General features: G+C 49.9%; 1 protein-coding gene across 1 annotated transcript in view; it reads left to right on the top strand.

The window, feature by feature from the left end:
* Positions 1-1,890: 1,890 nt before the first annotated feature.
* Positions 1,891-27,385, top strand: part of LOC142301073 (solute carrier family 23 member 1-like) — a 35,880-nt gene continuing 10,385 nt past the window's right edge. Inside the window, exons 1-9 of the mRNA XM_075342092.1 lie at positions 1,891-2,110; positions 17,076-17,237; positions 17,325-17,482; positions 20,825-20,984; positions 22,667-22,848; positions 22,979-23,102; positions 23,185-23,341; positions 24,690-24,943; positions 25,084-25,248. Of these exons, the coding sequence (XP_075198207.1) occupies positions 2,063-2,110; positions 17,076-17,237; positions 17,325-17,482; positions 20,825-20,984; positions 22,667-22,848; positions 22,979-23,102; positions 23,185-23,341; positions 24,690-24,943; positions 25,084-25,248 (1,410 nt within the window). The 5' untranslated portion in view covers positions 1,891-2,062. The remainder of the gene's footprint in view (positions 2,111-17,075; positions 17,238-17,324; positions 17,483-20,824; positions 20,985-22,666; positions 22,849-22,978; positions 23,103-23,184; positions 23,342-24,689; positions 24,944-25,083; positions 25,249-27,385) is intronic.

Genomic DNA, 27,385 nt, shown 5'->3' with positions numbered 1-27,385 from the left:
TTGCCTTCAATCGGGTCTTGACATCTGGGAAACCCCGGAGGTTCCCTTCGCTAACGGATTTGACCAGTTTTACGGCGACTCCTAGCCTGGTCGGGGTCCATAGCCCTGCCAGATGGTGCTGGCTTCTCTTTGCTCTCTGATCCGGTACTGTCGGGCCACCGCCCGTCCACGGTCCTTACGGTTCGCTCTAATCAGCCTCTCCTGCAGACGGTCTCCACCGTCTGCCAACCTTGCTGTATGTGCCCGGGCCACGCACCCGGACATGGTCAGTCTGCTCCACTACCACTTCACTCCACTCCTCTCAAAACTCAACTCTCCTCCAAACTGGCTCCTTTTCCCGCCTCCAGGACTGTGTACTCCTCGGTGGGCGGGGCCAACTGCCTGGCCCACCCCCTGGTGTGGACATCAGCCCCTGGAGGGAGGCAACAAGGATTTTGTGTTTGACTTCGGTGTGCCTAACCGGGGTGTGGGGTGTAGTTCTGTGATGACCTGGCTTGTCCAGGGCGCCACAATAGCGACCCCACAGTAGTCCTACAATGTCTGAGGGGTCCAATACTTTATGAAGCCCCCACAATCGCACCACAAATTTCAATAAAAAAATAAAAAAAACCTCATATAGTTACCTAATCTAGAATGCTGATGAGTCCTCCTGCAAAGCTGAGGGTTTGTTACACTGTGTCGGTGCAGGTAAGAAAGGACAGTGATGAACAGGTATTTTAGATGCCAGGTTATTATTTTTCCAGTGTTTTTTTTTACTCAGATTTGTTCCTCTCTGCTTTCTACCTTGAATTGAAGTGTGAGCTCTTGTGCCAGCAGGTGGCAGCATTGTAGCGCTATATGTGTGCATATATAACCACAGATCATTGGTCAGATCCTTTCTAGATGCTTATTCTATGGTACCGGCCCTTTAACTATGGAATAAGAATGTTCCTGCTGCACCCATTTGCCTAAATAGAGATCAGCGGCGCCATGTTTTATCCAGCAGCCGCTTATCTCCGGCTTCAGAAAGCCCCCAGGACTTGTAGGAATGGCCACTTTTGCCTTAACCCCATCCCCCTTGGCATTGTAGACCCCATGACTCTTCCCAAGTCCTCTGTGACCCCCCTAGAGGCGTTACGGTGCATTTTCAGGCATTTTTTCCACATTGGCTGCTCTATATTAGGCTTTTCCTAATTTGATCATCCCTTAAAGGGACGGCGTCATGTTTATTATTTCCTTGTGGATTAGATTATAAATCTCAGAGACATCAATTCTGGGAAAGTGGAAGTGACCCCGCTCCCCCCGATCGGGATAATGAGTAGTGTGTGGGCTCACAGGAGTGCGGGTCACATTTGGGGTGCAGCCATGGGTCCGCAGGAACCTAGGAGCTCCTCCGCCACATAAGCAGACCCCAGTATTATAAATGGTGCATTGTATTTGGGGTCTGATTGTAGATTTGGCTTAAAGGCTGTGCGCTTTTTGAGAAATCAACACCAAAATCTGGAAGTTCTGTGTGCACGCTGCTTTTTGGGGCATTTTTTAACCCTTCCAGTCATAGACTTTATAAAAAAAAACGCATGGAAAAAAAACTGCACCAAAAATTCACTGAAAACGCACCAAAAATGCATGGGTTTTTCCATGCGTTTTTCAGCCAGAAGGTGCAGATTTAATTTCTGCACCAAATCTGCACCGCGAGCACCTGCCCTAACAGGTCTCCTTTAAGAGAGGATGGATCCATAATATATTCCTATGTATCGCCATAATTTACCTATAATACCGCCATCATGCGCTTTCCAACACAGAACTCCTTTAAGTGCCTGCCAAGTGTTCTCACCGCTCCCTACATGACCTGTGTATCCTGACTGCTCTGTGCCAGGTACAATACGGAGTACCATTCTGTGCCCGGGCGAGGACACGCGGAGGATCTGCCGCAGGCTGCAGCTCATAGTCACTATTCTCCTTCCTTCATTACTCATTGACTTGTTACGTCGTTGGGAAACCTGTGGACCTCAGTGAGGCGTCAGGGAGCCGGTGCCTCGTACACCCGGGGGGGCAGGTAACTCCGCAGACCAGCACCGGAGCGATGGAGGAGAGCGGCGGCGGTGCCGGGGTGGATAACCCTGCGTTTCAGGTCAGAACGCGTCATCAGTATGACATATGGAAGTGGGGACCCTATAGATATCACTGGGAAATTGGGCTCATTGTCTCCTTACACACATTTATTTAAAGGGATATTCCAAAAAGAACAGTTATCCTTTTTCCTTTGAGTTGCACTTTCAACTGCCTGGACCCCCAGCGATCCCAAGATTGGGGTTAGGGGGGCAGCAGCGGAGGTGCATGTGCTCAACTGATCACTCCATTCATTGTCTATGGGACTGCTGGAGACAGCTGAGTACAGTCTATGTGCTCACTGTATGGCGCTTTTATAAAGGCACTATACAGCTGCATTATTTGGGCACAGTATGGTCTGTTATGTGCTCACTGTATGGCAGTTTAATAAAGGCATGATATGGCTGTATTATTTGGGCACTGTATTGTCTGCTATGTGCTCACTGTATGGCGCTTTTATAAAGGCACTATTCAGCTGTATTATATGGGCACTGTATGGTCTGTTTTGTGCCCACTGCATGGCGCTTTTATAAAGGCATGATATGGCTGTATCATTTGGGCACTGTTTGGTCGGTTATGGGCTTACAGTATGGTGCTTTTGTAAGGGCACTATACAGCTGTGTTATTTGGGCACTGTTCTGTGCTCGCTGTATGGTGCTTTTATAAAGGCACTATACTGTTGCATTATGTGGGCACTGTATGGTCTGTTATGTATTCACTGTATGTGACTTTTATAAAGGCACTATACAGCTGCATTATTTGGGCACTGTATGGTATGTTCTGTGCTCACTGTATGGTGCTTTTATAAAGGCACTATACAGCTGCATTATTTAGGCACGGTATGGTCTGTTCTGTGCTCACTGTATGGCGGTTTTATAAAGGCACTATACTGCTGCATTATTTAGGCTCGGTATGGTCTGTTCTGTGCTCACTGTATGGCGGTTTTATAATGGCACTATACAGCTGCATTATTTGGGCACTGTATGGTCTGTTCTGTGCTCGCTGTATGGTGCTTTTATAAAGGCACTATACTGCTGCATTATTTAGGCACGGTATGGTCTGTTCTGTGATCACTGTATGGGGCTTTTATAAAGGCACAATACTGTTGCATTATGTGGGCACTGTATGGTCTGCTATGTGCTCACTGTATGGCGCTTTTATAAAGGCACTAAACAGGTGCATTATTTGGGCACTGTATAGTCTGTTCTGTGCTCACTGTATGGTGCTTTTATAAAGGCACTATACTGCTGCATTATTTAGGCACGGTATGGTCTGTTCTGTGCTCACTGTATGGCGGTTTTATAATGGCACAATACTGTTGCATTATTTGGGCACTGTATGGTATGTTATGTGCTCACTGTATGGCGCTTTATAAAGGCACTATACTATTGCATTATGTGGGCACTGTATGGTCTGTTCTGTGCTCACTGTATGGCGGTTTTATAATGGCACTATACAGCTGCATTATTTGGGCACTGTATGGTCTATTCTGTGCTCACTGTATGGCGGTTTTATAATGGCACTATACAGCTGCATTATTTGGGCACTGTATAGTCTATTTTGTGCTCACTGTATGGCACTTTTATAAAGGCACTATACTATTGCATTATGTGGGCACTGTATGGTCTGCTATGTGCTCACTGTATGGTGCTTTTATAATGGCACTATACTGCTGCATTATTTGGGCACTGTATAGTCTGTTTTGTGCTCACTGTATGGCACTTTTATAAAGGCACTATACAGCTGTATTATGTGGGCACAGTATGGTCTGTTATGTGCTCACTGTGGGAAACTTTTGTATAAAGCACTGCATTGCTGTATTCTTTGAGTACTTTATACAGTAGTATAATAGTTATTTCCACCATCTGGCACTTTTTAAGGGCACTATATGGCTGTATTATTTGGGCACTGTTTGGTCTCTTATGTGTTTACTATATAGCACTTTTTTCATGGCACTCAATAGCGGCATTATTTGTGCACTGTTTGGTCTGCTGTGTGTTCACTATATGGCTGTATTATCTTGGCACTATGCTGCATCAGAGAAAAAAACTTTGCCCCCGTCCTCTGCAGTCCGATCCCTGCACTTCCTGCAAAGTTACTTTCTCTGATAAAGGTGAGTCCTGTCTGCCAACAGTAAAGCCCCTGAGACCACTCGTGAGGGGGGCTTCACATCCATGGAGGGGTTCACTTAAGAACACAGCCATCAATAGAGAATGGGATCTAAATGTCCTCCAAGAATTTCTCCCGACCATCCAGGAGCAATTTGGTGATGATGCAGCATGATGGAGGCCATGTCACAAGGAAAAAGTCATAACGACAGTGAGGCCGAAAGTGTTGGCACCCTTGAAATTGTTTCAGAAAATTATTGTACTTATATCCGTCCTCAAGCTTCTTCCTCCTCTCACCTGAAATTTCGGACTCTTCTTTATAAACTGCTCCAGGTCTCTCATATGTGAGGGCGTCTTCTCTTCTCCCAACACTAATCTTAAGAGCTCTCCACAGATGTCAATGGGATTTAGATCTGGACTCGTTGCTGCCACTTCACAACTCTCCAGCGCTTTGTTTCCATCCATTTCTGGGGGCTTCTTGACGTGTTTGGGGTCATAGTCCTGCTGGATGACCCATGACCAACTTTCTAACACATTCCCACCCAAAATCCTTTGGTAATTTTCAGATTTCATAATGTTTTGCACACAAAACAATTGCCAAAAATCTATGAGACTCCACCATACCTGACTGTAGGTCCTTTGTTCTTTTCTTTATGGACCTCATTCTGTTTTCGGTAAACAATAGAATGATGTGATTTACCAAAAAGCTCTATCTTGGTCTCATCTGTCCACAAGACGCTTTCGCAGAAGAATTTTGGTTACTCATGTACATTTTGGCTTTTTTATGTCTCTGTGTCAGTGGTGCGGTCCTCCTGTGTCTCCTTTATAGTGTTTCCTTTCATTCACATGTAGATGGATAGTTCATGTTGGCACTGATGCCTCTTGAGCCTACAGGACAGCTTGAATTTAATTAGAACTTGATTGAGGCTGCTTATCCACCATCCGGATATAAGGGAGCAGGACAGCAGAAGACATCTCACAGTGTCTGTAGGAGAACATCGCCATCTGATGGTCAGAGGAGGCAAGTTGGAACTAAGCAGTGAAGTGTGTGTTTCCTCGAGGGAATAATTTGGAAGAGACGCTGTGTAATGTGACAGTTATGGCTCAGATGATTAATATAAAAGCCCCAGGTGGTCAAGGAGGGGAGCAGTTGGCGCCAAGACTTTGATGGGAGAATACTTGCGAGCAGCAGAGTGCGCCATTACCATAGACATGCTTCTGAGATACCTGACCCCAAAGAAGACCTGAGCTGACAGGAATATCCGTGACCAACGCTAGTGGAAGACTGAAGACATAGCATTGTTTCCAGAAGATCCCAAAGAGCTGCTTCCCGTCCAGACGTACTGCGGTTACATGATCTCTTATGAAGTATTATAAGTGTAAAGGGTTATCTCCTTCATACATAACTCTTTCTGTATAACAATCTGTCTTTCAATAGTAATTTGTGCTATTCCTTTATCAAACCCTACCACTGCTATCAGTTTTCTTTAAAATAAATCTCTGTTGTTGAGTCACCACTGAGTTGCCTTTACTGTGTCAATACATTCTCGTAACCTGTTCACATGGGCTATCCTAGGTTGCAACCTTTCCCCAATTTTTCCCTGCCATTCACGTCCAGGGAGATTAGCCACAGTGCCATTCACGTCCAGGGAGATTAGCTACAGTGCCATTCACGTCCAGGGAGATTAGCCACAGTGCCATGGGTTGTAAACTTGTTGATTATGTTGTGCACCGTGGAGAAAGGAACAAGATGGACTTAAAACCTTGAGATTGTGGATATTTTTCGACAATTTTGGCTCTCAAGTCCTCAGACAGTTCTTTCTCCTCTTTCTGTTCTCCATGATTACACCATGTTCCAAATTATTATGCAAATTATACTTTTCTCTGATTTTCCTAAATGGTCGGTGCAGATGACAGTCAGACTAATTAAAGTCATCACCCGACAACATCCTGACAGGCCAAGTTACATGGTAACATAGGAACCCTTCTTTGATATCACCTTCACAATTCTTGCATCCATTGACCTTGTGAGTTTTTGGAGTGTTTTTGCTTTAATTTCTTTGCATGATGTCAGAATCGCCTCCCAGAGCTGCTGTTTTGATGTGGACTGCCTCCCACCCTCATAGATCTTTTGCTTGATGATACTCCCAAGGTTCTCTATAGGGTTGAGGTCAGGGGACGATGGTGGCCACACCATGAGTTTATCTCCTTTTATGCCCATAGCAGCCAATGACACAGAGGTATTCTTTGTGTGACGCCCTGGCCTATCAGGTCATCACAGGGTATTGTGCAACCTGCCCTGCTGTGCAATATCCACCTCCTCCTTGGTCACGGGTCCCTGACAATTTGTGTTGCCAAGACCAGCTAATCAAAATCCTAGGTACACTCTGCACCACACCTACCAGACACACCAGTGGACGGCCTGAGTGGAATAGGGTCGCCCACGTGGGGGGGGGGGTTGGTTAAGGGGAGGTCAGGAGTGTCAGAGAGTCAGTTGAGTTGAGGAGAGTGTAGTGTTGGAGTTGGAAGTGAAAGTGAGAGGAGGTCAGGAGCTGGGCTCCTTGGAACTACTAGGTAGCAGACGTTGGTCTGGGCCTGGTAGGAGCTGGACCCCCGGTCGCAGGGGATCGTGACAAGGGGCACGGCATTGTCGTGGAGGACAGCCGGCGGCCTTGTATCATCACCGGGCTGGGACCAGAGCACGACGCGGTACGTGGACCCTGGGTCAGGGAGAAGCTTCAGGCAACCTGACAATTTACCCGACGAGAACGGAGCCTTCAAGATCCGCTCTCCACCCGCTCCAAAATCGGGGTACTAGCGCAACGAGGGGGATAGGACTTTCCACAAATTCGGTCCAAGAAATCCCAAGAGTGAACCCTGAGAGAAAACTCCCTCAGTTAGCCACACTGTGGAGCGGGACACGACTAGTTTCCGGCTACAGGGACCAACCAGAGAGAAACAAGGTGCCACAGGAAAAGGTCACAGATCAACAGGCAACACCAATAGAAACGGGACCCAGGCGTGCTCCCCCTCAGCGGCAGCAGTGTCCAGAACTTTGGTTTACTTCAGTTGTCAGTGTCAGCGTTATTTGACTGAGTGAGTATGTCGCGGGCGGGGAGGAGCGTGTCAGCACACTACGCTCACCCCCTTCTGCTCGGGTCCGGCGGCCGCTGCTCAGTGGTGGCTCGAGCTGTAGGCTGGATCCCGGGGGTTCTCGAGCGGCACTCCTCGCCCGTGAGTGAAAGGGGTTTGTTGGGTGTGGGAATAGTTTATTGTCCGTGACGCCACCCACGGTTGTGGTGATTTCACCACCGCTGCTCAATATGGGAATCCCGGGGATGGTGATGCGGAGCAGCCAGGTGTTGTGTTGCCCCTCCGTGGGTAGGGGTTGGTGATCCCGGGGCCCGGTGATGGTTTGGGAGGTGCAGGGCCTGGTGGACGCAGGGACGCGGGGGCAGCGCTGTGCCTTGCGGCACTGTGGTACTCACTCAGCCTGAGACGTTGACACAGTTTTTACGGTAAACCAAACGGCTGGTAAGACGGTCCCACGGACGGCTGCACTTGCTCTCCCAGTAGGTGACGGTGATGTCCCTTTTCCTTGCACCTTTGTGTACTTGTTGGTTGCGATGGGTCCCCACCGGTAACCCGCTCCCCGGCTTCAAGCTGGACCGGAGGAGCTCTACTCTTTGCCCGCAGGCGCTGACCCTGAGAAACTGGTGCCTTGGCGGTGGCGGTGTCTCTCCTACTCTGGTTGGGCTGTTGCCTTCAATCGGGACTTGGTTGTTGGGGGATCTATGTCCCCTTCACTGACGGATTCGGCAAATTATGGCGACTCCAAGCCTTGCCGGGGTCCGAGAGGCCCCTGCCCTGGTGCTGACTGTCCTTCGGAACACTGCTCCAGACCGCCGGGTCACTACCCGTCCGCGGTCCTTCCAGGAACTTCCAAACGGTCCCCCTCCAGACAGTCACCACCGTTGCTGACCTTGCTGACCTGTCCTGCACACAGCTGGACTACTTCAGGCTTTCTCTTTGTCACCACTCTTGATTTCCTCCTTTACCACTTTACTTCCTTCTACTTTCACTTCCTTAACTCATCTTAGCTGTTTACTCAAGCTCTCCCTGAGCTCTAACTGCCTGGTTTCTTCCGCCTCCAGAGCTGTGAACTCCTCGGTGGGCGGAGCCAACTGCCTGGCCCACCCCCTGGTGTGAATCATCAGCCTCTGGAGGAAGGCAACAAGGATTTTTGGTTAGCTTTGGTGTTCCTAACTGGGATGTAGGGTGTGGTGGTGTGTGACCTGTGTCCCCTGGCTTGCCCAGGGCGACACAAGTACGCAAGTGACCCTTACCTCCCCAATGGCACTTCCCTGTCACCACCACTGAGTCCCGGGGCAATTTCCCCTACCCGTGGAGGGGTTAAACACCTGGCTGCCCGCTCCATCGCCACCGGCTACTTCCAGCCGCAGCGGTGGTACTCTACCTTACCACACACCACGGGTGGCATCACAAACTTTCAATACACCATAACCCCTGTAAATACCCCCCCTTCATTCGAGTGGCCACGAGACCTCCGGGTCCGGACGCCCCTCAAGCCACCGCGGATCCGGATCCGAGCAGCTCGGCTGCTGACACGGAGGCGGTACATTTGCAGCATGAGATGGTGCATTGTCATGCATGAAGATGATTTTGCTCCTGAAGGCATGTTTCTGATTTTTGTACCATGGAAGAAAATTGTCAGTCAGAAACTCTATATACTTAGCAGAGGTCATTTTCACACCTTCAGGAACCCTAAAGGAGCCTACCAGCTGTCTCCCCATGGTTCCAGCCCAAAACATGACTCCTCCACCTCCTTGCTGACGTCGCAGCCTTGTTGGGACATGATGGCCATCCACCAACCATCCACTACTCCATCCATCTGGACCATCCAGTGTTGCTCGACACTCATCAGTAAACAAGACTGTTTGAAAATTAGTCTTCATGTATGTCTGGGCCCACTGCAACCGTTTCTGCTTGTGGGCACTGGTTAGGGGTGGCCAAATAGTAGGTTTATGTGTGACACCCTGGCAAAACCAGGTAGTCACACATTAGGCCCCCGCATAACACCTTCCCCCACAGGGTTACATACAGCCAGCCTTAAACCCTAGTCATCCCCCTCAGGGCAAGACAGGCACACCAGTGGGTGGGACAAGGCGGTTGGGAAACGCCCACCTAGGGGTCTAGACAGCCCGGGGTGGGAAAACAAGCAGATTATGTTTGTAGTTTAAGTTGAGAGGAGTGGAGGCTGGGGCTAGGTGTAGCTCCAGCGGAGGCAAAGCTCAAGTTGAACGGTGCCAGGTTTAGAGCCTTGGTACCTTGGCTAGGTGGCAGACGGTGGTCTCTGTCGGCAGGCGACGGGAAGATGGCAGCTGGAGATCCGAAGTGGACCGGGACAGGGTTGGAGCCCGCCGGTACCGACACCAGAGACCCGACCCGGAAACCGTGCACAGAGGGGGTACTCGGACCCTGAAGCCAGGACCGGAACCAACGGCCTAGCTAATCAACTGATTGCGGGCAGGATTATAGGTCCTGTCCCAACCAAAGTCCCAAAAGCAGACAACCACCCACAGAGAGGGATATGGCAACCGCCAGGGTCAGCGTCAGCGGGCATGGCTCCTCAGGCACACAACAAACCGGGAGCAGACTCCCGTGTTCCATACCGGGAAGTCCATCACAAGCAAACACAGTGCAGAGGGAAAAGACGGCGACCACCAGCCCCGGGGAGGGACCAGAGTACAACCAGCCGCGGCGGCCGGCCACCAGCACAATGGTTTACCAAAAGACTTGTGTGATTCATTTAATTGTGAGTAACCAAACATCCCCTGGTACATCCGGGCGCGCAAGCCCCTGCCATCGCCATGCCCTGCAAAAAGATACTGGGTCCCGGGGCAACCATCAATGCCCACGGAGGGGTTAACATCCAGCTGCCACTACATCGCCCCCGGGTGTCCCACAACAGCAGCGGTGGTGTCCCACTTCACCACACACTGTGGGTGGCGTCACGAACCGAATACGGCCAAGGCCGTACAACTACGTCCCCTTTTAATTTGGCATGTCCGGAGGTCCCTCGAGCCACACAGCGGGTCCGGATCCGAGCAGCCTGGCTGCTACAGGCGTCGGGGCGGCACATATGCACCACAGCAAGGTGTGAAAGGATCCTACACTTTGAGGTTCGAGGGACTCCAGAGGCACCAGCAGCTTCAAATATCTTTTTGCTGGTTTGTAATGGCTTTTTAGCAGCTGCTCTCTTAATTCGATGGATTCGCCTGGCAGAAACCTTCCTCATTCTGCTTCTATCAGCATGAACACGTATGTGCTCAGAATCAGCCACAAATCTCTTCACAGTACGATGATCACGCTTAAGTTTTCGTGAAATATCTAATGTTTTCATCCCCTGTCCAAGGCATTGCACTATTTGATGCTTTTCGGCAGCAGAGAGATCCATTTTCTTTCCCATGTTACTTGAAAACTGTGGCCTGCTTAATATTGTGGAACATCCAGTTTTCCTTTTATTGGGCTCACCTGGCAAACTAATTAGCACAGGTATGTGAGATTGATTTCAGTGATCCAAAGAACCCTGAGACACAATATCATCCATGAGTTTCATTAAAAAAAAAAAATAATCGCTATGACACTTAAAACCAATTTGCATAATAATTTGGAACATGGTGTAGTGTGGCACACACAGAAACACAATGCAAAGAATAAGTCAACTTCTCCCCTTTTTATCTGATTTCAGGTGTTTTCCATATTGCCCACACCTGTTATTTGCCAAAGGTGAGTTTGACCGAGTATCACATGCTTGAAGAAAACATATTCACCCACAATTTTGGAAAGTTGCCAAAATTTTTGTCTGGCCCATTTTGGGGGGTTTGTGTGAAATGATGTCCAATTTGCCTTCTTTTCTCTTTTTTTTGTGTGTGTTGTTCGTGTCATGGCTTGACTCTAGGGCTCAATCCAGTGATCTCTGGTTGTGTGGTCTGTTTCCTTCTCTGTTTGACCACAGACTGGTTGGTCTGCATCTTATTGCTGATGGTTCTCTTGTCTTTCCTTATTATTTCTATTCAGGAGTGTTCACTTTCTAGTTTTGTATTTGCCCTATCACATTTTGGGAGGGGCTATTTATCCTCCCCATGCACTTGCCTTCATTACTGGCTATATTCCTGGATAGATGGATATTTGGAGTCGCAGCTCTACAGTTATGGATAATCTTGCTGGATAATCACTTTTGCTTTGCCCTGTGGTTTGTTTGTGCGTTTCCCTTCCCATTATTCTTTCCTTTCTTTTACATTTTGGATTTGGGGGTACAAATCAGGGTCAGGTTTAGTTATTCTTCTAGTCTGACTAGGGTCTTATTGATTACAGGTATTGGTCACAGGAGGCAGGGGCAAGGCTCCGGGTGCTGTGCTGGCTGCGGGGGCTGTGCTGGCTGCGGGGGCTATGGGGGCTGTGCTGGCTGTGAGGGCTGTGCTGGCTGTGGGTGCTGTGCTGGCTGCGGGGGCTGTGCTGGCTGCGGGCGCTGTGCTGGCTGTGGGGGCAGGCTGGCTGCGGGGGCTGTGCTGGCTGCGGGGGCTGTGCTGGTTGTGGGGACAGGCTGGCTGCGGGTGCTGTGCTGGCTGCGGGTGCTGTGCTGGCTGCGGGGGTTGTGCTGGCTGCGGGGGCTGTGCTGGCTGCAGGCGCTGTGCTGGCTGTGGGGGCAGGCTGGCTGCGGGTGCTGTGCTGGCTGCGGGGGCTGTGCTGGTTGTGGGGGAGGGCTGGCTGCGGGGGCTGTGCGTGCTTTGGGCTGTGCTGGCTGCGGGTGCTGTGCTGGCTGCGGGGGCTGTGCTGGCTGCGGGCGCTGTGCTGGCTGTGGGGGCAGGCTGGCTGCGGGTGCTGTGCTGGCTGCGGGGGCTGTGCTGGTTGTGGGGGCAGGCTGGCTGCGGGTGCTTTGCTGGCTGCGGGTGCTGTGCTGGCTGCGGGGGCTGTGCTGGCTGTGGGGGCTGTGCTGGCTGCGGGGGCTGTGGGGGCTGTGCTGGCTGCGGGGGCTGTGCTGGCTGTGGGGGCGGGCTGGCTGCGGGGGCTGTGCTGGCTGTGGGGGCGGGCTGGCTGCGGGAGCTGTGGGGGCTGTGCTGGCTGTGGGCGGTGAGGCAGGGGACATCCCTTCCTGAAAACGTTGGCGATGCGGACTTCAAATAATGGAGCCCGGAGTCGGTGTGTGCGCAGATAGAGCTCTCGGCTCAAGAACTCAACTGCTCACGTGCCGCCTCTGGCTCATTGATCTCCCAGCAGTGGACTTGGCGCGTGCTTGGACTTGGAGCGTGCTCAGATAGAGATCTCGGCTCAAGATCTCATCTGCGCACACGCCTCCTCCGGCCCATTAAGACTTAAGGAAAATGGCGCCCAGAGGTGGAGTGTGCGCAGTTTAGATATTGGCTTGTCATTGAGCCGATTGCTCAATCAGAACACACGCTAAAGCCTGCTTCACACGAGACGATAGATTGTGCGATAGCACAATCGATCGTACCCTCCCCCGTCGTTTTTGCGTCACGGTCAATTAGTTGCCCATGGCGCACAAACTCGTTTACCCCCCGTCACACGTACTTACCTTCCGGACGACCTCGCTGTGGGCGACGAACGTCCACTTCCTGGAGTGGGCGGGACGTTTGGCGTCACAGCGACGTCACACGGCAGGCGGCCAATAGAAGCGGAGGGGCGGAGATGAGCGGGATGTAAACATCCCGCCCACCTCCTTCCTTCCACATAGCCGGCGGGTGCCGCGGGAGGCAGGTAAAGCTGCTGTTCATCGTTCCCGTGGTGTCACACGGAGCAACGTGTGATGCCACGGAAACGATGAACAACCGCCGCCATTTTAATTAAACAATTTTATGAAACCTAGCGACGAGTACACGACTCACGATTTGTGAGCGTTACTGCGTCGCTAGGAGGTGTTGTGTCGCCCGGGGACCAGGGGGTACTCAGATCCGGGCCACAGAGTCACTTCTGTGGGTATCACGGTAGCGTGACCCGGTCTGTGATCCCAGGCTCCACAGTAAAAGGGGTTTTGTTAAGGGAGATTGTCCGTGACGCCACCCACGGTTGTGGTGATTGTGGAACACCACCGCTGCTCTGGACGGGGATCCCAGGAGCGATGATATGGAGCAGCTAGATGTTATCTCTCCCCTCCGTGGGTAGGGGGGTTGGTTGTCCCGGGGCCCTGTGATGGGGTAAGCAGGGAACAGGGCGCAGTGCTGCAGTGCGGTGCCCGAGGGCACGGGTGTACTCACAAGAAAGTCACACGGAGTCACTGGTGAACTAAGAATTGCCGGTGTCCGCGGCCTCCGGTACGGGGGTGTTAGTGTCCCACACACGGTGCAGCAGCCCTTGTTGTTCCTTCCCTGCAGCAAAGTGCCTTTCTCTCCACTCTCCTCCTCTTTCTCCTCAGCCGGGAACGGGGAATCCTCTCCCCTGTAGTGATCCGGGTACCCAGGTACCGAGGGGCCACCGCCCAGCTCCGGCTACCTGTTCTGGCCCCTTCCTCACTACGGCCTGCCCCGGCCCCTTTGGAGAACGCTTCACTCCCAGCCTGGGAGCTAAACTCCAGACCTCTGTCCTGTCTGCCCTCCACACACTCTCTGCTCCAGCCCCTCCCCTCTCCTCTGCTTTTCCCTTACACTGGGGGCTGTGCTTTGTCTGGCTGCACCGGTGTGAGATCAGATTACCAAGGAGGATTAACTCTTTCTGTGACAACCTGGCTGTGCCAGGGCGTCACACACCCCCTTGGTAAAACACGGCCCGTCCTCGGGCCGTCTAGGCACCAACATTTATTAAAACTGGAAAAAGGATAAAACATTTTAAACATTTTCAATCTTCCCACAGCGGGATGCACATTGCTTCAACGTTGCAACAACAAATAACACTTTTAATAATGTCAACGTGACGGGTCCTTTAGTCACCCACCAAAACAACCTAGCCTTGGTGCTGCCCCTAGGAAGTGGGCAGCACCCCTTGACCCCAGTCCAGAAACGGTTCCAGATTGGTCAACGGGACCGGTACTTTGCTGCCGTTGCGGCCGGGCGGACTGCCGGGGCCGTCGTCATCTCCGTCGCGGCCGGGCGGACTGCCGGGGCCGGTGGCAGGGTGATGACAAAGGTGAGGCCTGGGGACCCCAGGTCTGGGTCCTCCCCAACAGGCGCTGCGGGCTCCGCTACCGGTAACAGGGGTAACGGGTCGGTGCATCGCTGCGGCGGCCTCTCCAGGAACCAAATGTTGGCAGAGTCCTGGCGTCCCTGCCTTTACAGTCCTTGTCACATAAGCTGCGGTTCCTTCTTCCTGCTCCCCCTTGGTACTCGGGAGCAGTCCTTCCAGCAACTTTTAAAGTTTCCCTTTCGCTTCCGGTCCTCAGGAGCTTCACTTCTGCCCGCGTTCTCAGGGGGCGGAGCCTCTTTTTCGCGCCCAACGCTTGGGGAAGAAGGTGCTGGGCGGGAGATTTTCGCGCCCAAAAATGGTGGCAAAGATGGCGACTTTAAAAATTTTGCAGCGGATCACCGCTGACAGTCCAGAATAAGGCGCACTTCCTCCAGGTAACTGGATGGGTTCGATCCTGTTCGTGACGCCAAATGTGTCGCCCGGGGACCAGGGGGTACTCAGATCCGGGCCACAGAGTCACTTCTGTGGGTATCACGGTAGCGTGACCCGGTCTGTGATCCCAGGCTCCACAGTAAAAGGGGTTTTGTTAAGGGAGATTGTCCGTGACGCCACCCACGGTTGTGGTGATTGTGGAACACCACCGCTGCTCTGGACGGGGATCCCGGGAGCGATGATATGGAGCAGCTAGATGTTATCTCTCCCCTCCGTGGGTAGGGGGGTTGGTTGTCCCGGGGCCCTGTGATGGGGTAAGCAGGGAACAGGGCGCAGTGCTGCAGTGCGGTGCCCGAGGGCACGGGTGTACTCACAAGAAAGTCACACGGAGTCACTGGTGAACTAAGAATTGCCGGTGTCCGCGGCCTCCAGTACGGGGGTGTTAGTGTCCCACACACGGTGCAGCAGCCCTTGTTGTTCCTTCCCTGCAGCAAAGTGCCTTTCTCTCCACTCTCCTCCTCTTTCTCCTCAGCCGGGAACGGGGAATCCTCTCCCCTGTAGTGATCCGGGTCACCCAGGTACCGAGGGGCCACCGCCCGGCTCCGGCTACCTGTTCTGGCCCCTTCCTCACTACGGCCTGCCCCGGCCCTTTTGGAGAACGCTTCACTCCCAGCCTGGGAGCTAAACTCCAGACCTCTGTCCTGTCTGCTCTCCACACACTCTCTGCTCCAGCCCCTCCCCTCTCCTCTGCTTTTCCCTTACACTGGGGGCTGTGCTTTGTCTGGCTGCACCGGTGTGAGATCAGATTACCAAGGAGGATTAACTCTTTCTGTGACAACCTGGCTGTGCCAGGGCTTCACAGTGTCACACGAGACGACTTTGTGCGGTATGCCGGATGTGCGTCACGAAAACTGTGACCCCGACGACATATCGCACAATCTATCGCCTCGTGTAAAGCTCGCTTAAGTCCGGGCGCCATTTCTTTGAAGCCCACACCGCCGACAGTATCAAGATAGGATGGCCCCTGCCTCACAGCATCTGGGACACCTGCCGCACCGTCTGCAGCATCGCCCTACTCCAGCATCGCCCCTGCCTCATGTGACCCCTCTCCACCACCGCAGCCGCCCCTGCTGGTAAGACAACACCGGATTATAAAACTGACCCGCTTTTTTTCCCTCTAAATTTGGGGTGTGTCTTATAATCCGGTGTATCTTATAAAACAAAAAATACAGTACTTCATTTTGTGGAACAATTTCAAGGGTGCCAACACTTTCTCGGCCCTGACTGTAAGCAACTTGGTGAGCAAAACATTGAAATTTTGGGTCAATGGCTAAGAAACTCCCCAGATCTCAATCCAATGTTAGCAATCCTCAAAATGCAGAGGACAAACGAAAACACATTGATTGCGATAAACCCCAAGAACTGATTAGACAAGAATGGGTGATCTGCCAGAAGCCGATATCCAGCTGCCGATATCCAGCTGCCGATATCCAGCTGCCGATATCCAGCTGCCGGGCAAAGGGCAGAAGTCTACAGAGAGAAGAGTCAACACCCTTTCTGAATCTTGGCATAAACTTGATGTGTTTGTCAATAAAAGTTTAAAAACCTCTAAAATGTTTGCAATTGTACTTCTGTAACCATAGAAACATCCGACCGAAAAAAATCGAAAACCAGCGAAGCAGCAAACCTAAATTTTGGCAGTGTCAAAACTTTTGTCCACAGCTGTAGATTCTTCAGACTTTCCCAAAAAGTCACAAACAAGTTAAACATGTGCAAAGTGTGAACACAGCCTGAAGACGATGTAGAAAAGAGATGCTGCAAAGGTGGACAAAGAGGGGAGAGGGGAGAGGGGAGAGGGGAGAGGGGAGAGGGGAGAGGGGAGAGGGGAGAGGGGAGAGGGGAGAGGGGAGAGGGGAGAGGGGAGAGGGGAGAGGGGAGAAAAAATAAAAATAAAAAAAATTGCCAAATCCGGATTGTGCACCCGGAATCCCGCGTCCGGGTCGGACTCGGATCTGTGCCGCTCAAACCGCGCGGATCAGGATTTTGCCGGTCCGGGTCCGCTCAACACTATCTCCTACCCTTCTTTTAATAGCCAATGTCTGTTGTCATTGAATTTGTCTTTCCTGTTGCCATTTAGAAGCAGGAAGAGCAGCTCTGGAGCACAAACTGCAGCCGAAACATGTAACACGCTGTTTGGGAATCCATTAAAGCGCTACCGGAAATGTAACGAGGTTCTTTCCGGTGCCAGCAGCCCGATGACCTCTAATCAAAGTTCCTTTTCTTTGACAGATAGAAGATGTTAATCATTATAACATCACGTCTTCATCTGATATAAAACCCATTGGCCAAGAAAAGTCAAAAATCAGTCAGAGGGACAACAACGGGAACAAGCTGGCGTATACGGTGACGGACGTGCCCCCCTGGTACTTGTGCATCTTCTTGGGCATTCAGGTAATGGGGGTTGACATTACCCATTAATTGGCGGCCATATTGTTTTTGGTCCATTGCCTTATATGTCCCTGCTTTCGCCCCCTCTAGCATTACCTGACCGCCCTCGGGGGTATTGTTGCTATTCCATTGATCCTATCCAAAGACTTGTGTTTGACCTACGACCCTTTGACCCAAAGTCACCTTATTAGCACCATCTTTTTCGTCTCCGGGATTTGCACCCTCCTGCAGGTTCTCTTCGGGGTCAGGTAAGCTCACGGGAGAAACAGCGCCATCCTAGTCAATAGGTTGTGTGCGGTATTGCAGCTCGGCTCCATTCACTTTAATAGGACTGATTTGTAACACCAGAAACAACCTGTCACTAGGGGGGTGCTGTTCCTGCAAGAAAGAAGCCATGTTGTTTCTAATACTGGACAATCCCTTTAATTCCAAGTGATCGTGAATGTTTTATGAGAAATTGTTTTGCACAGCTACTGTGTACCCCTTTTTACATTACGCCTGTTTCCAAGGGGAAGAAAACGCAATGGGACTTCATTTTGGTGCCATTATGTGGGAGATTTCAGCAATCATTGCCAGATTTGCCATTTGAGAATCAAATAAACCTTAATCCGATTATTGGCGGCCATTATTTTTTATCCCCCTCAATGGTTTTGAGTAGGAAAACAGCCTTTTAAGGAACCTTTTTTTGTTGATGCTCATATCAACCAATCACAATGCAGCTTTCATTTCTCATGAGCCCCATCAGAGATGAAAGCTGCGCCGTGATTGGTTGCTATGGATAATGTCTTAAATGTACCGCCATGTTTTGGTGCTCAGTCAGGCAGTTTAGCCTTTTACTGTTTTACAACCGTAAATATTATTTTTTTCTGCCTCTTACTCAACAAGTCATAAAAGTAGATAAATGACAGATATCTAACACTGAAAAATAACAAAATGGAGGTCGACAGTGCGTCCTCCTATCTCCTGTCATGTATTGTGTCTAGGAGAGACTCGTCCCTCTGACAGCAGCCATTTAATGTTTCACTGCGAGGTCAATAACTGATGGAAGGAAATCCGATAAGGATAAAGAGAAGTTACTGGATGACATATTATAAGCCCCCGACCTCAGACGTGCTGGTAAACCGCTCCCATTGCCCATAGCAACCACTTGTCGCTCTGGTTGCTATGGACTATATTATAAGCCCCTGTCCTCAGACGTGCTGGGAAACAGCTCCCATTGCCCATAGCAACCACTTGTCGCTCTGGTTGCTATGGACTATATTATAAGCCCACAGCCTCAGACGTACTGGGAAACAGCTCCCATTGCCCATAGCAACCACTTGTCGCTCTGGTCGCTATGGACTATATTATAAGCCCCTGTCCTCAGACGTGCTGGGAAACAGCTCCCATTGCCCATAGCAACCACTTGTCGCTCTGGTTGCTATGGACTATATTATAAGCCCACGGCCACAGACGTACTGGGAAACAGCTCCCATTGCCCATAGCAACCACTTGTCGCTCTGGTTGCTATGGACTATATTATAAGCCCACAGCCTCAGACGTACTGGGAAACAGCTCCCATTGCCCATAGCAACCACTTGTCGCTCTGGTTGCTATGGACTATATTATAAGCCCCTGTCCTCAGACGTGCTGGGAAACAGCTCCCATTGCCCATAGCAACCACTTGTCGCTCTGGTTGCTATGGACTATATTATAAGCCCACGGCCTCAAACGTGCTGGGAAACAGCTCCCATTGCCCATAGCAACCACTTGTCGCTCTGGTTGCTATGGACTATATTATAAGCCCCTGTCCTCAGACGTGCTGGGAAACAGCTCCCATTGCCCATAGCAACCACTTGTCGCTCTGGTTGCTATGGACTATATTATAAGCCCACGGCCACAGACGTACTGGGAAACAGCTCCCATTGCCCATAGCAACCACTTGTCGCTCTGGTTGCTATGGACTATATTATAAGCCCACGGCCTCAAACGTGCTGGGAAACAGCTCCCATTGCCCATAGCAACCACTTGTCGCTCTGGTTGCTATGGACTATATTATAAGCCCCTGTCCTCAGACGTGCTGGGAAACAGCTCCCATTGCCCATAGCAACCACTTGTCGCTCTGGTTGCTATGGACTATATTATAAGCCCACGGCCACAGACGTACTGGGAAACAGCTCCCATTGCCCATAGCAACCACTTGTCGCTCTGGTTGCTATGGACTATATTATAAGCCCACAGCCTCAGACGTACTGGGAAACAGCTCCCATTGCCCATAGTAACCACTTGTCGCTCTGGTTGCTATGGACTATATTATTAGCCCCTGTCCTCAGACGTGCTGGGAAACAGCTCCCATTGCCCATAGCAACCACTTGTCGCTCTGGTTGCTATGGACTATATTATAAGCCCACGGCCTCAAACGTGCTGGGAAACAGCTCCCATTGCCCATAGCAACCACTTGTCGCTCTGGTTGCTATGGACTATATTATAAGACCCTGTCCTCAGACGTGCTGGGAAACAGCTCCCATTGCCCATAGCAACCACTTGTCGCTCTGGTTGCTATGGACTATATTATAAGCCCACGGCCTCAGACGTGCTGGGAAACAGCTCCCATTGCCCATAGCAACCACTTGTCGCTCTGGTTGCTATGGACTATATTATAAGCCCCCATCCTCAGACGTGCTGGGAAACAGCTCCCATTGCCCATAGCAACCACTTGTCGCTCTGGTTGCTATGGACTATATTATAAGCCCACGGCCTCAGACGTGCTGGGAAACAGCTCCCATTGCCCATAGCAACCACTTGTCGCTCTGGTTGCTATGGACTATATTATAAGCCCCTGTCCTCAGACGTGCTGGGAAACAGCTCCCATTGCCCATAGCAACCACTTGTCGCTCTGGTTGCTATGGACTATATTATAAGCCCACGGCCTCAGACGTGCTGGGAAACAGCTCCCATTGCCCATAGCAACCACTTGTCGCTCTGGTTGCTATGGACTATATTATAAGCCCCCATCCTCAGACGTGCTGGGAAACAGCTCCCATTGCCCATAGCAACCACTTGTCACTCTGGTTGCTATGGACTATATTATAAGCCCCCATCCTCAGACGTGCTGGGAAACAGCTCCCATTGCCCATAGCAACCACTTGTCGCTCTGGTTGCTATGGACTATATTATAAGCCCCCATCCTCAGACGTGCTGGGAAACAGCTCCCATTGCTCATAGCAACCACTTGTCGCTCTGGTTGCTATGGACTATATTATAAGCCCCCATCCTCAGACGTGCTGGGAAACAGCTCCCATTGCCCATAGCAACCACTTGTCGCTCTGGTTGCTATGGACTATATTATAAGCCCCTGTCCTCAGACGTGCTGGGAAACAGCTCCCATTGCCCATAGCAACCGCTTCTCGCTCTGGTTGCTATGAACAATATTATGAGCCCATGGCCTTAGATGTGCTGGGAAACAGCTCCCATTACCCACAGCAACCACTTGTTGCTCTGGTTGCTATGGACAAATTGATGGCGAATATAATTATAATTAATGTCTGCAGTCAGAATATCCATGTAACATCCCTTTAAGAAAATGATAAGACATTGTGTGTCGCTTGCAGGTTACCGATCTTACAAGGAGGAACATTCACCTTCTTGACCCCAACCCTTGCCATGCTCTCGCTTCCCAAGTGGAGATGCCCAGAATGGACCCAAAACGCCAACCTTGTGAATGCCACATCACCAGAATTTGTGAATGTTTGGCAGTCACGGTTACGTGAGGTAATGTGGAAAAATAATCTGACGATGCATAAATGTCATGCATTACTGTATATCATATATTATACTCCAGAGCTGCACTCACTATTCTGCTGGTACGGTCACTGTGTACATACATTATATTACTGATCCTGAGTTACCTCCTGTATTATACTCCAGAGCTGCACTCACTATTCTGCTGATGCAGTCACTGTGTACATACATTATATTACTGATCCTGAGTTACCTCCTGTATTATACTCCAGAGCTGCACTCACTATTCTGCTGGTGCAGTCACTGTGTACAGACATTACTGATCCTGAGTTACCTCCTGAATTATTCTCCAGAGCTGCACTCACTATTCTGCTGGTGCAGTCACTGTGAACATACATTATATTACTGATCCTGAGTTACCTCCTGTATTATACTCCAGAGCTGCACTCACTATTCTGCTGGTGCAGTCACTGTGTACATACATTACATTACTGATCCTGAGTTACATCCTGTATTATATTCCAGAGCTGCACTCAGTATTCTGCTGGTGCAGTCACTGTGTACATACATTACATTACTGATCCTGAGTTGCATCCTGTGTTATACTTCAGAGCTGCACTCACTATTCTGCTGGCGCAGTCACTGTGTACGTACATTACATTACTGATCCTGAGTTACATCCTGCATTATACTCCAGAGCTGCACTCATTATTCTGCTGGTGCAGTCACTGTGTACATACATTACATTACTGATCCTGAGTTACCTCCTGTATTATACTCCAGAGCTGCACTCACTATTCTGCTGGTTCAGTCACTGTGTACATACATTACATTACTGATCCGGAGTTACCTCCTGTATTATATTCCAGAGCTGCACTCACTATTCTGCTGGTGCAGTCACTGTGTACATACATTACATTACTGATCCTGAGTTACCTCCTGCATTATACTCCAGAGCTGCACTCACTATTCTGCTGGTGCAGTCACTGTGTACATACATTACTGATCCGGAGTTACCTCCTGTATAATACTCCAGAGCTGCACTCACTAGTCTGCTGGTGCAGTCACTGTGCACATACATTACTTATTGCTTTATGCTTTTTAGCTTCTACAGCGACTTCCAGTTACAATAGTTAATTCCCAGTTTTCTATACATTTACCCATCTATAACCATTATGGGATGGATCACGCCTCCCCCAGTTATATATAAAGTGTGAACAATGCTCTATACATGCCGTGCACTAATGGAATTCGGTCATTAGAACTAAAGGAAACTTGTGACAAAGTCCAAAGTTTGGCTTTCAAATACAAAAACATCATGAATGATCTTTGTGTTTCCGTCAGTCGCGTCATCACACGAATTTATTGTGTATTTCCTTGTCTGTAAAAACAAGTATTGCTATTACCTGCAGCGCTATTGGGTTCTGCGTCCAGTAGGTGGCGCTAGTGAGACAGTTTTCTTTTATTCTCTGCATACTAATTTTTTTTTTCCCTGGAGGGAAGAGAAAGGGAAAGAATATCATCGCTGGCCCTCCTGGGGCATTTTGCCACTAAACCTCCATATAATAGGCAAAATAAAGTGATACCGCGCAGCTTCACAGCATAGTGTAAAGTGAGATGCTTCCTGGAGTCTACAGCTGCTCTACTGACATCTAGTGGCCAATATGAAAACTGCACCATTTCAAACCTCTCTTTTCTATATATTTTTCCAGGTTCAGGGAGCCATTATGGTCGCTTCCTGCTTTCAGATCCTGGTTGGATTTTCCGGATTGATCGGTTTCCTTATGAGGTTCATTGGTCCTTTGACGATCGCTCCTACCATTACTCTCATCGCTCTTCCCCTCTTTCATTCTGCTGGTAACGACGCAGGGACCCATTGGGGGATATCAATCATGTAAGTAAATCTAAAAACCTTATACTAAATATTTAAGAATTTTGCACTCCTTGAGTTTTCTCCTTTGGTCGGGATATTTTATTGTGGAGTTCCCCTTTAAATTTTGACTTCTTCATTTGTTGTCCTCCAGGACGACTTTCTTCATCATATTGTTCTCCCAATACCTAAGGAACATTCCTCTCCTGATCCCGTACTACTCAAAAAGTAGCAGAAAGTGGCAGTACTCCAGAACATACGTCTTCCAGATCTTCCCGGTAATGCCACTTGTTCCGGATATTACGGATTGGTCGTTACTCCTTAGCATTACTCCTGACTCATGCTCCTTCTCTGGTTTAGGTTCTTCTTGGCATCTCCATTTCTTGGTTAATCTGTTACATTCTCACCATCACCAACGTCTTCCCATCCAAACCTGAGACTTACGGGTATTTCGCCCGTACTGACGTCAAAGGCGATGTCTTGGCTCGTGCTCCGTGGTTTCGCTTTCCTTATCCAGGTATCACGTCTGTGTATTATGAAGTTCTGCAGCAGATGCATACACTTTATATAACCTATCCATTTCCGACTCCCATCGTCAGGTAGGGATGTATTAGCCTCGTAAGGATGCAGCGCAGAAATCTTAGTGCTTTGTATTCCAGTTTACATGCTCCTGTCTTTTTACTCCTCATGAGGGCAAGATAAGGAAAATTGCTACATGGAGTCACCACTCATTGGGATGGGTTGTTTTTTTGTTCTTTTCATCCTAGTACTGTATATCATAACATGATTAGTTAATGAATTTGGTTTCTTGCCAGGTTTTTCTTTTTAGACCTATTGTTTTGATATCTTGCACTGATGAGGTGTAACAAGCCTGGAACAGACCTCCTCCTCTACTTATATATTTATATGTAAATAGTGGACATAAATATTAAGACCCTAAATTAAAGGTATATTCTGATAAGAAATGATCACCTATTGACAGGATAGATGACGATCACTAGTGATGAGAGGTCACTACCATGCTCAGGTGCTCTGTACTTGTAACTAGTGATGAGTGAGCACTACCATGCTCGGGTGCTCTGTACTTGTAACTAGTGATGAGTGGGCACTACCATGCTCAGGTGCTCAGTACTGCTAACTAGTGATGAGCGGGCACTACCATGCTCGGGTGCTGAGTACTCGTAAATAGTGATGAGCGGGCACTACTATGCTCGGGTGCTCGGTACGCGTAACTAGTGATGAGCGGGCACTACCATGCTCGGGTGCTCAGTACTTGTAACTAACTAGTGATGAGCAGTCACTACCATGCTCAGGTGCTTGGTACTGGTAACTAGTGATGAGCGGGCACTACCATGCTCGGGTGCTCGGTACTCGTAACTAGTGATGAGCGGGAACTACCGTGCTCAGGTGCTCGTAATGAGCAATTGCATACTTGGATTGGCGTGACTCAAGTACCGAGTATATTGGGAATCAAAGGGAAATTTAAGCATTTTTCATATATATAAGAAGTAGAGGAGGATGCCTGTTCCAGGCTTGTTATACCTCATCAGTACAAGATATGAAAACCATGGATCTAAAAGAGTACTGAGCACCTAAGCATGGTAGTGCTCGCTCAACCCTTAAGATAACATCTAGAACAATGGGGTTCAACAGCTAAATGCCCAATTCTTACAATCAATGAGGGTCTCCGCATTCTGATGCCCACTGATCGAGTTCTTCCTGGACCATATTTAGTAGCTTTCTTGGGTGGAAGCTTTTTTTGGGGGCCTAATTAAAGGGCGGCACCCTGATCTCACAGACTATTCAGAGTACATACTCCTACTCAATATATGACATTAAGCTTTGGCAGTCTGTCTGTCTTTTAGGCCAATGGGGTCTGCCTACCGTCAGTCTGGAGGGCGTGTTTGGGATCCTGGCTGGAGTCATCTCATCCATGGTGGAGTCGGTGGGTGATTACCACGCATGCGCACGACTTTCTGGGGCACCTCCGCCACCGAAGCACGCCATAAACAGAGGGATTGGGATTGAAGGGATCGGTTGCCTATTGGCCGGAGCATGGGGCACCGGGAATGGGACCACATCATACAGTGAAAATGTCGGCGCTCTGGGAATCACCAGGGTAAGTGTTCTCGCATGGAACTTTAAGGGGTATTTCATCCATCATCTCTGGGGGTCCGATTGCCAGAAGACTGAAGCCAAGAGGAGATTGGATGGAGCGGCGGTGGAGCAGCCAATTTGATATTTCTCATTGTGTTCCAGGTTGGGAGTCGGATGGTGATCATTACCGGTGGGGTGCTGATGCTCCTTTTGGGCGTCTTCAGTAAAATTGGTGCTGTTTTTGCTACTATCCCAACGCCGGTGATCGGTGGCATGTTTCTGGTGATGTTTGGAGTAATAGCCGCTGTCGGGATGTCTAATTTGCAGGTAAGTGGAAGGCAGATGAATTAAAATATAGCTTTCACTTATTGAGGTCAACTGGTTTGTTCCCACACCGCGTTCCAAATTATTATGCAATTTGCATGGAAGTTTTATGTTTTTCACATAAACGTATGGGTAGTCTTCAGTCTCAGAGTTCTTTGGATCACTGAAATCAATCTCCGGCTCCTGTGAATATTAGTTCCAGGTGAGTCCTATTAAAAGAAAACTACTAAAGAAAGAAGTTCCATATTATTACGCAGCCACAGGTTTCAAGCAATATGGGAAAGAAAAGGATCTGTGCTGCCGAAAAGCGTCAAATAGTTCAATGCCTTGGACAAGGTATGAAACAGTTGAAAAAAACTTAAGCATGATCCTCATACTGTGAAGGCATTTGCGGCTGGTACACAGTACAGATGGGTTGGTGCAGATAAAGGCATAATGAGGAAGGTTTCTGCCAGACAAAAGCATCAGATTAAGGGCTGGTTCACACTAAGCGACAGCGACAACGAGGTCGCTGTTACGTCACCATTTTCTGTGACGTAACAGCGACCTTGTAAGTCGCTGTTATGATCGCTGCTTAGCTGTCAAACACAGCAGCCGAAGCAGCGATCATAACCGCGAGAGCAGGGAGCCGCGCACACTGCTTAGCGCTGGCTCCTTGCTCTCCTAGCTACAGTACACATCGGGTTAATTAACCCAATGTGTACTGCAGCTACATGTGCAGAGAGCAGGGAGCCGCGCACACTGCTTAGCGCTGGCTCCTTGCTCTCCTAGCTACAGTACACATCGGGTTAATTAACCCGATGTGTACTGCAGCTACATGTGCAGAGAGCAGGGAGCCGCGCACACTGCTTAGCGCTGGCTCCTTGCTCTCCTAGCTACAGTACACATCGGGTTAATTAACCCGATGTGTACTGCAGCTACATGTGCAGAGAGCCGGAGCCGGCAGCACAGGCAGCGTGAGAGCTGCGGAGGCTGGTAACTAAGGTAAATATCGGGTAACCACCTTGGTTACCAGATGTTTACCCTGGTTACAGCTTACCACAGCTGCCAGATGCCGGCTCCTGCTCCCTGCTCGCTTCATTTCGTCGCTCTCTCGCTGTCACACACAGCGATCTGTGCGTCACAGTGGGAGAGCGCCTTTGAAGAAAACGAACCAGGGCTGTGTGTAACGAGCAGCGATCTCGCAGCAGGGGCCAGATCGCTGCTCAGTGTCACACACAGCGAGATCGCTAATGAGGTCACTGCTGCGTCACCAAAACCATGCCGTAGCAGCGATTTCGGTAGCGATCTCGCTATGTGTGAAGCACCCCTAAGAGAGCAGCTGCTGAAATACCATCACAAAGAAACAAGGTATTTGAAGTTGCTGGTCCCTCTGAAGTCAAGTGAACCTCAAGGTGTAGGAGGTTGAAGTTGTGCATAAACCTCATAAGCGGGGTTTACACGCTGCGACATCGCTAGCATCGGCTAGCGATGTCGAGCGCGATAGCACCCGCCCCCGTCGTGTGTTCGATATGTGGTGATTGCTGCCGTAGCGAACATTATCGCTACGGCAGCGTCACACGCACATACCTGGTCGGCGACGTCGCTGTGACTGACGAACAATCCCTCCCTCAAGGGGGAGGTGCGTGCGGCGTCACCGCGACGTCACTAAGTGGCCGGCCAATAGAAGCGGAGGGGCAGAGATGAGTGGGACGTAACATGCCGCCCACCTCCTTCCTTCCACATTGACGGTGGAGGCAGGTAAGGAGATGTTCGTCGCTCCTGCGGAGTCACACATAGCGATGTGTGATGCCGCAGGAACGACGAACAACATCGCTACTTAACTGAAAATGATTTTTTGATTCAGGACGACCTCTCCGCGGCAAACGATTTTTCCCGCTTTTGCGATCGTTTAAGGTCGCTCATAAGTGTCACACACTGCGATATCGTTAATGACGCCGGATGTGCTTCACAAACAACATGACCACGACGATAATTCATTAATGATATCGTAGCGTGTAAAGCCCGCTATACTGTGAAGGCATTAGTGGCCGATACACAGCACAGACAGGTTGGTGCAGATAAAGGCATAATAAAGAAGGTTTCTATCAGACAAATACATCGGATTATCAGAGCAGCTGCTGAAATACCATCACAAAGC

The sequence above is a fragment of the Anomaloglossus baeobatrachus genome, chromosome 4 (assembly GCF_048569485.1).
Source record: "Anomaloglossus baeobatrachus isolate aAnoBae1 chromosome 4, aAnoBae1.hap1, whole genome shotgun sequence".
Lineage (NCBI taxonomy): Eukaryota > Metazoa > Chordata > Amphibia > Anura > Aromobatidae > Anomaloglossus > Anomaloglossus baeobatrachus.
This window is presented reverse-complemented; position numbering and strand designations above follow the sequence as displayed.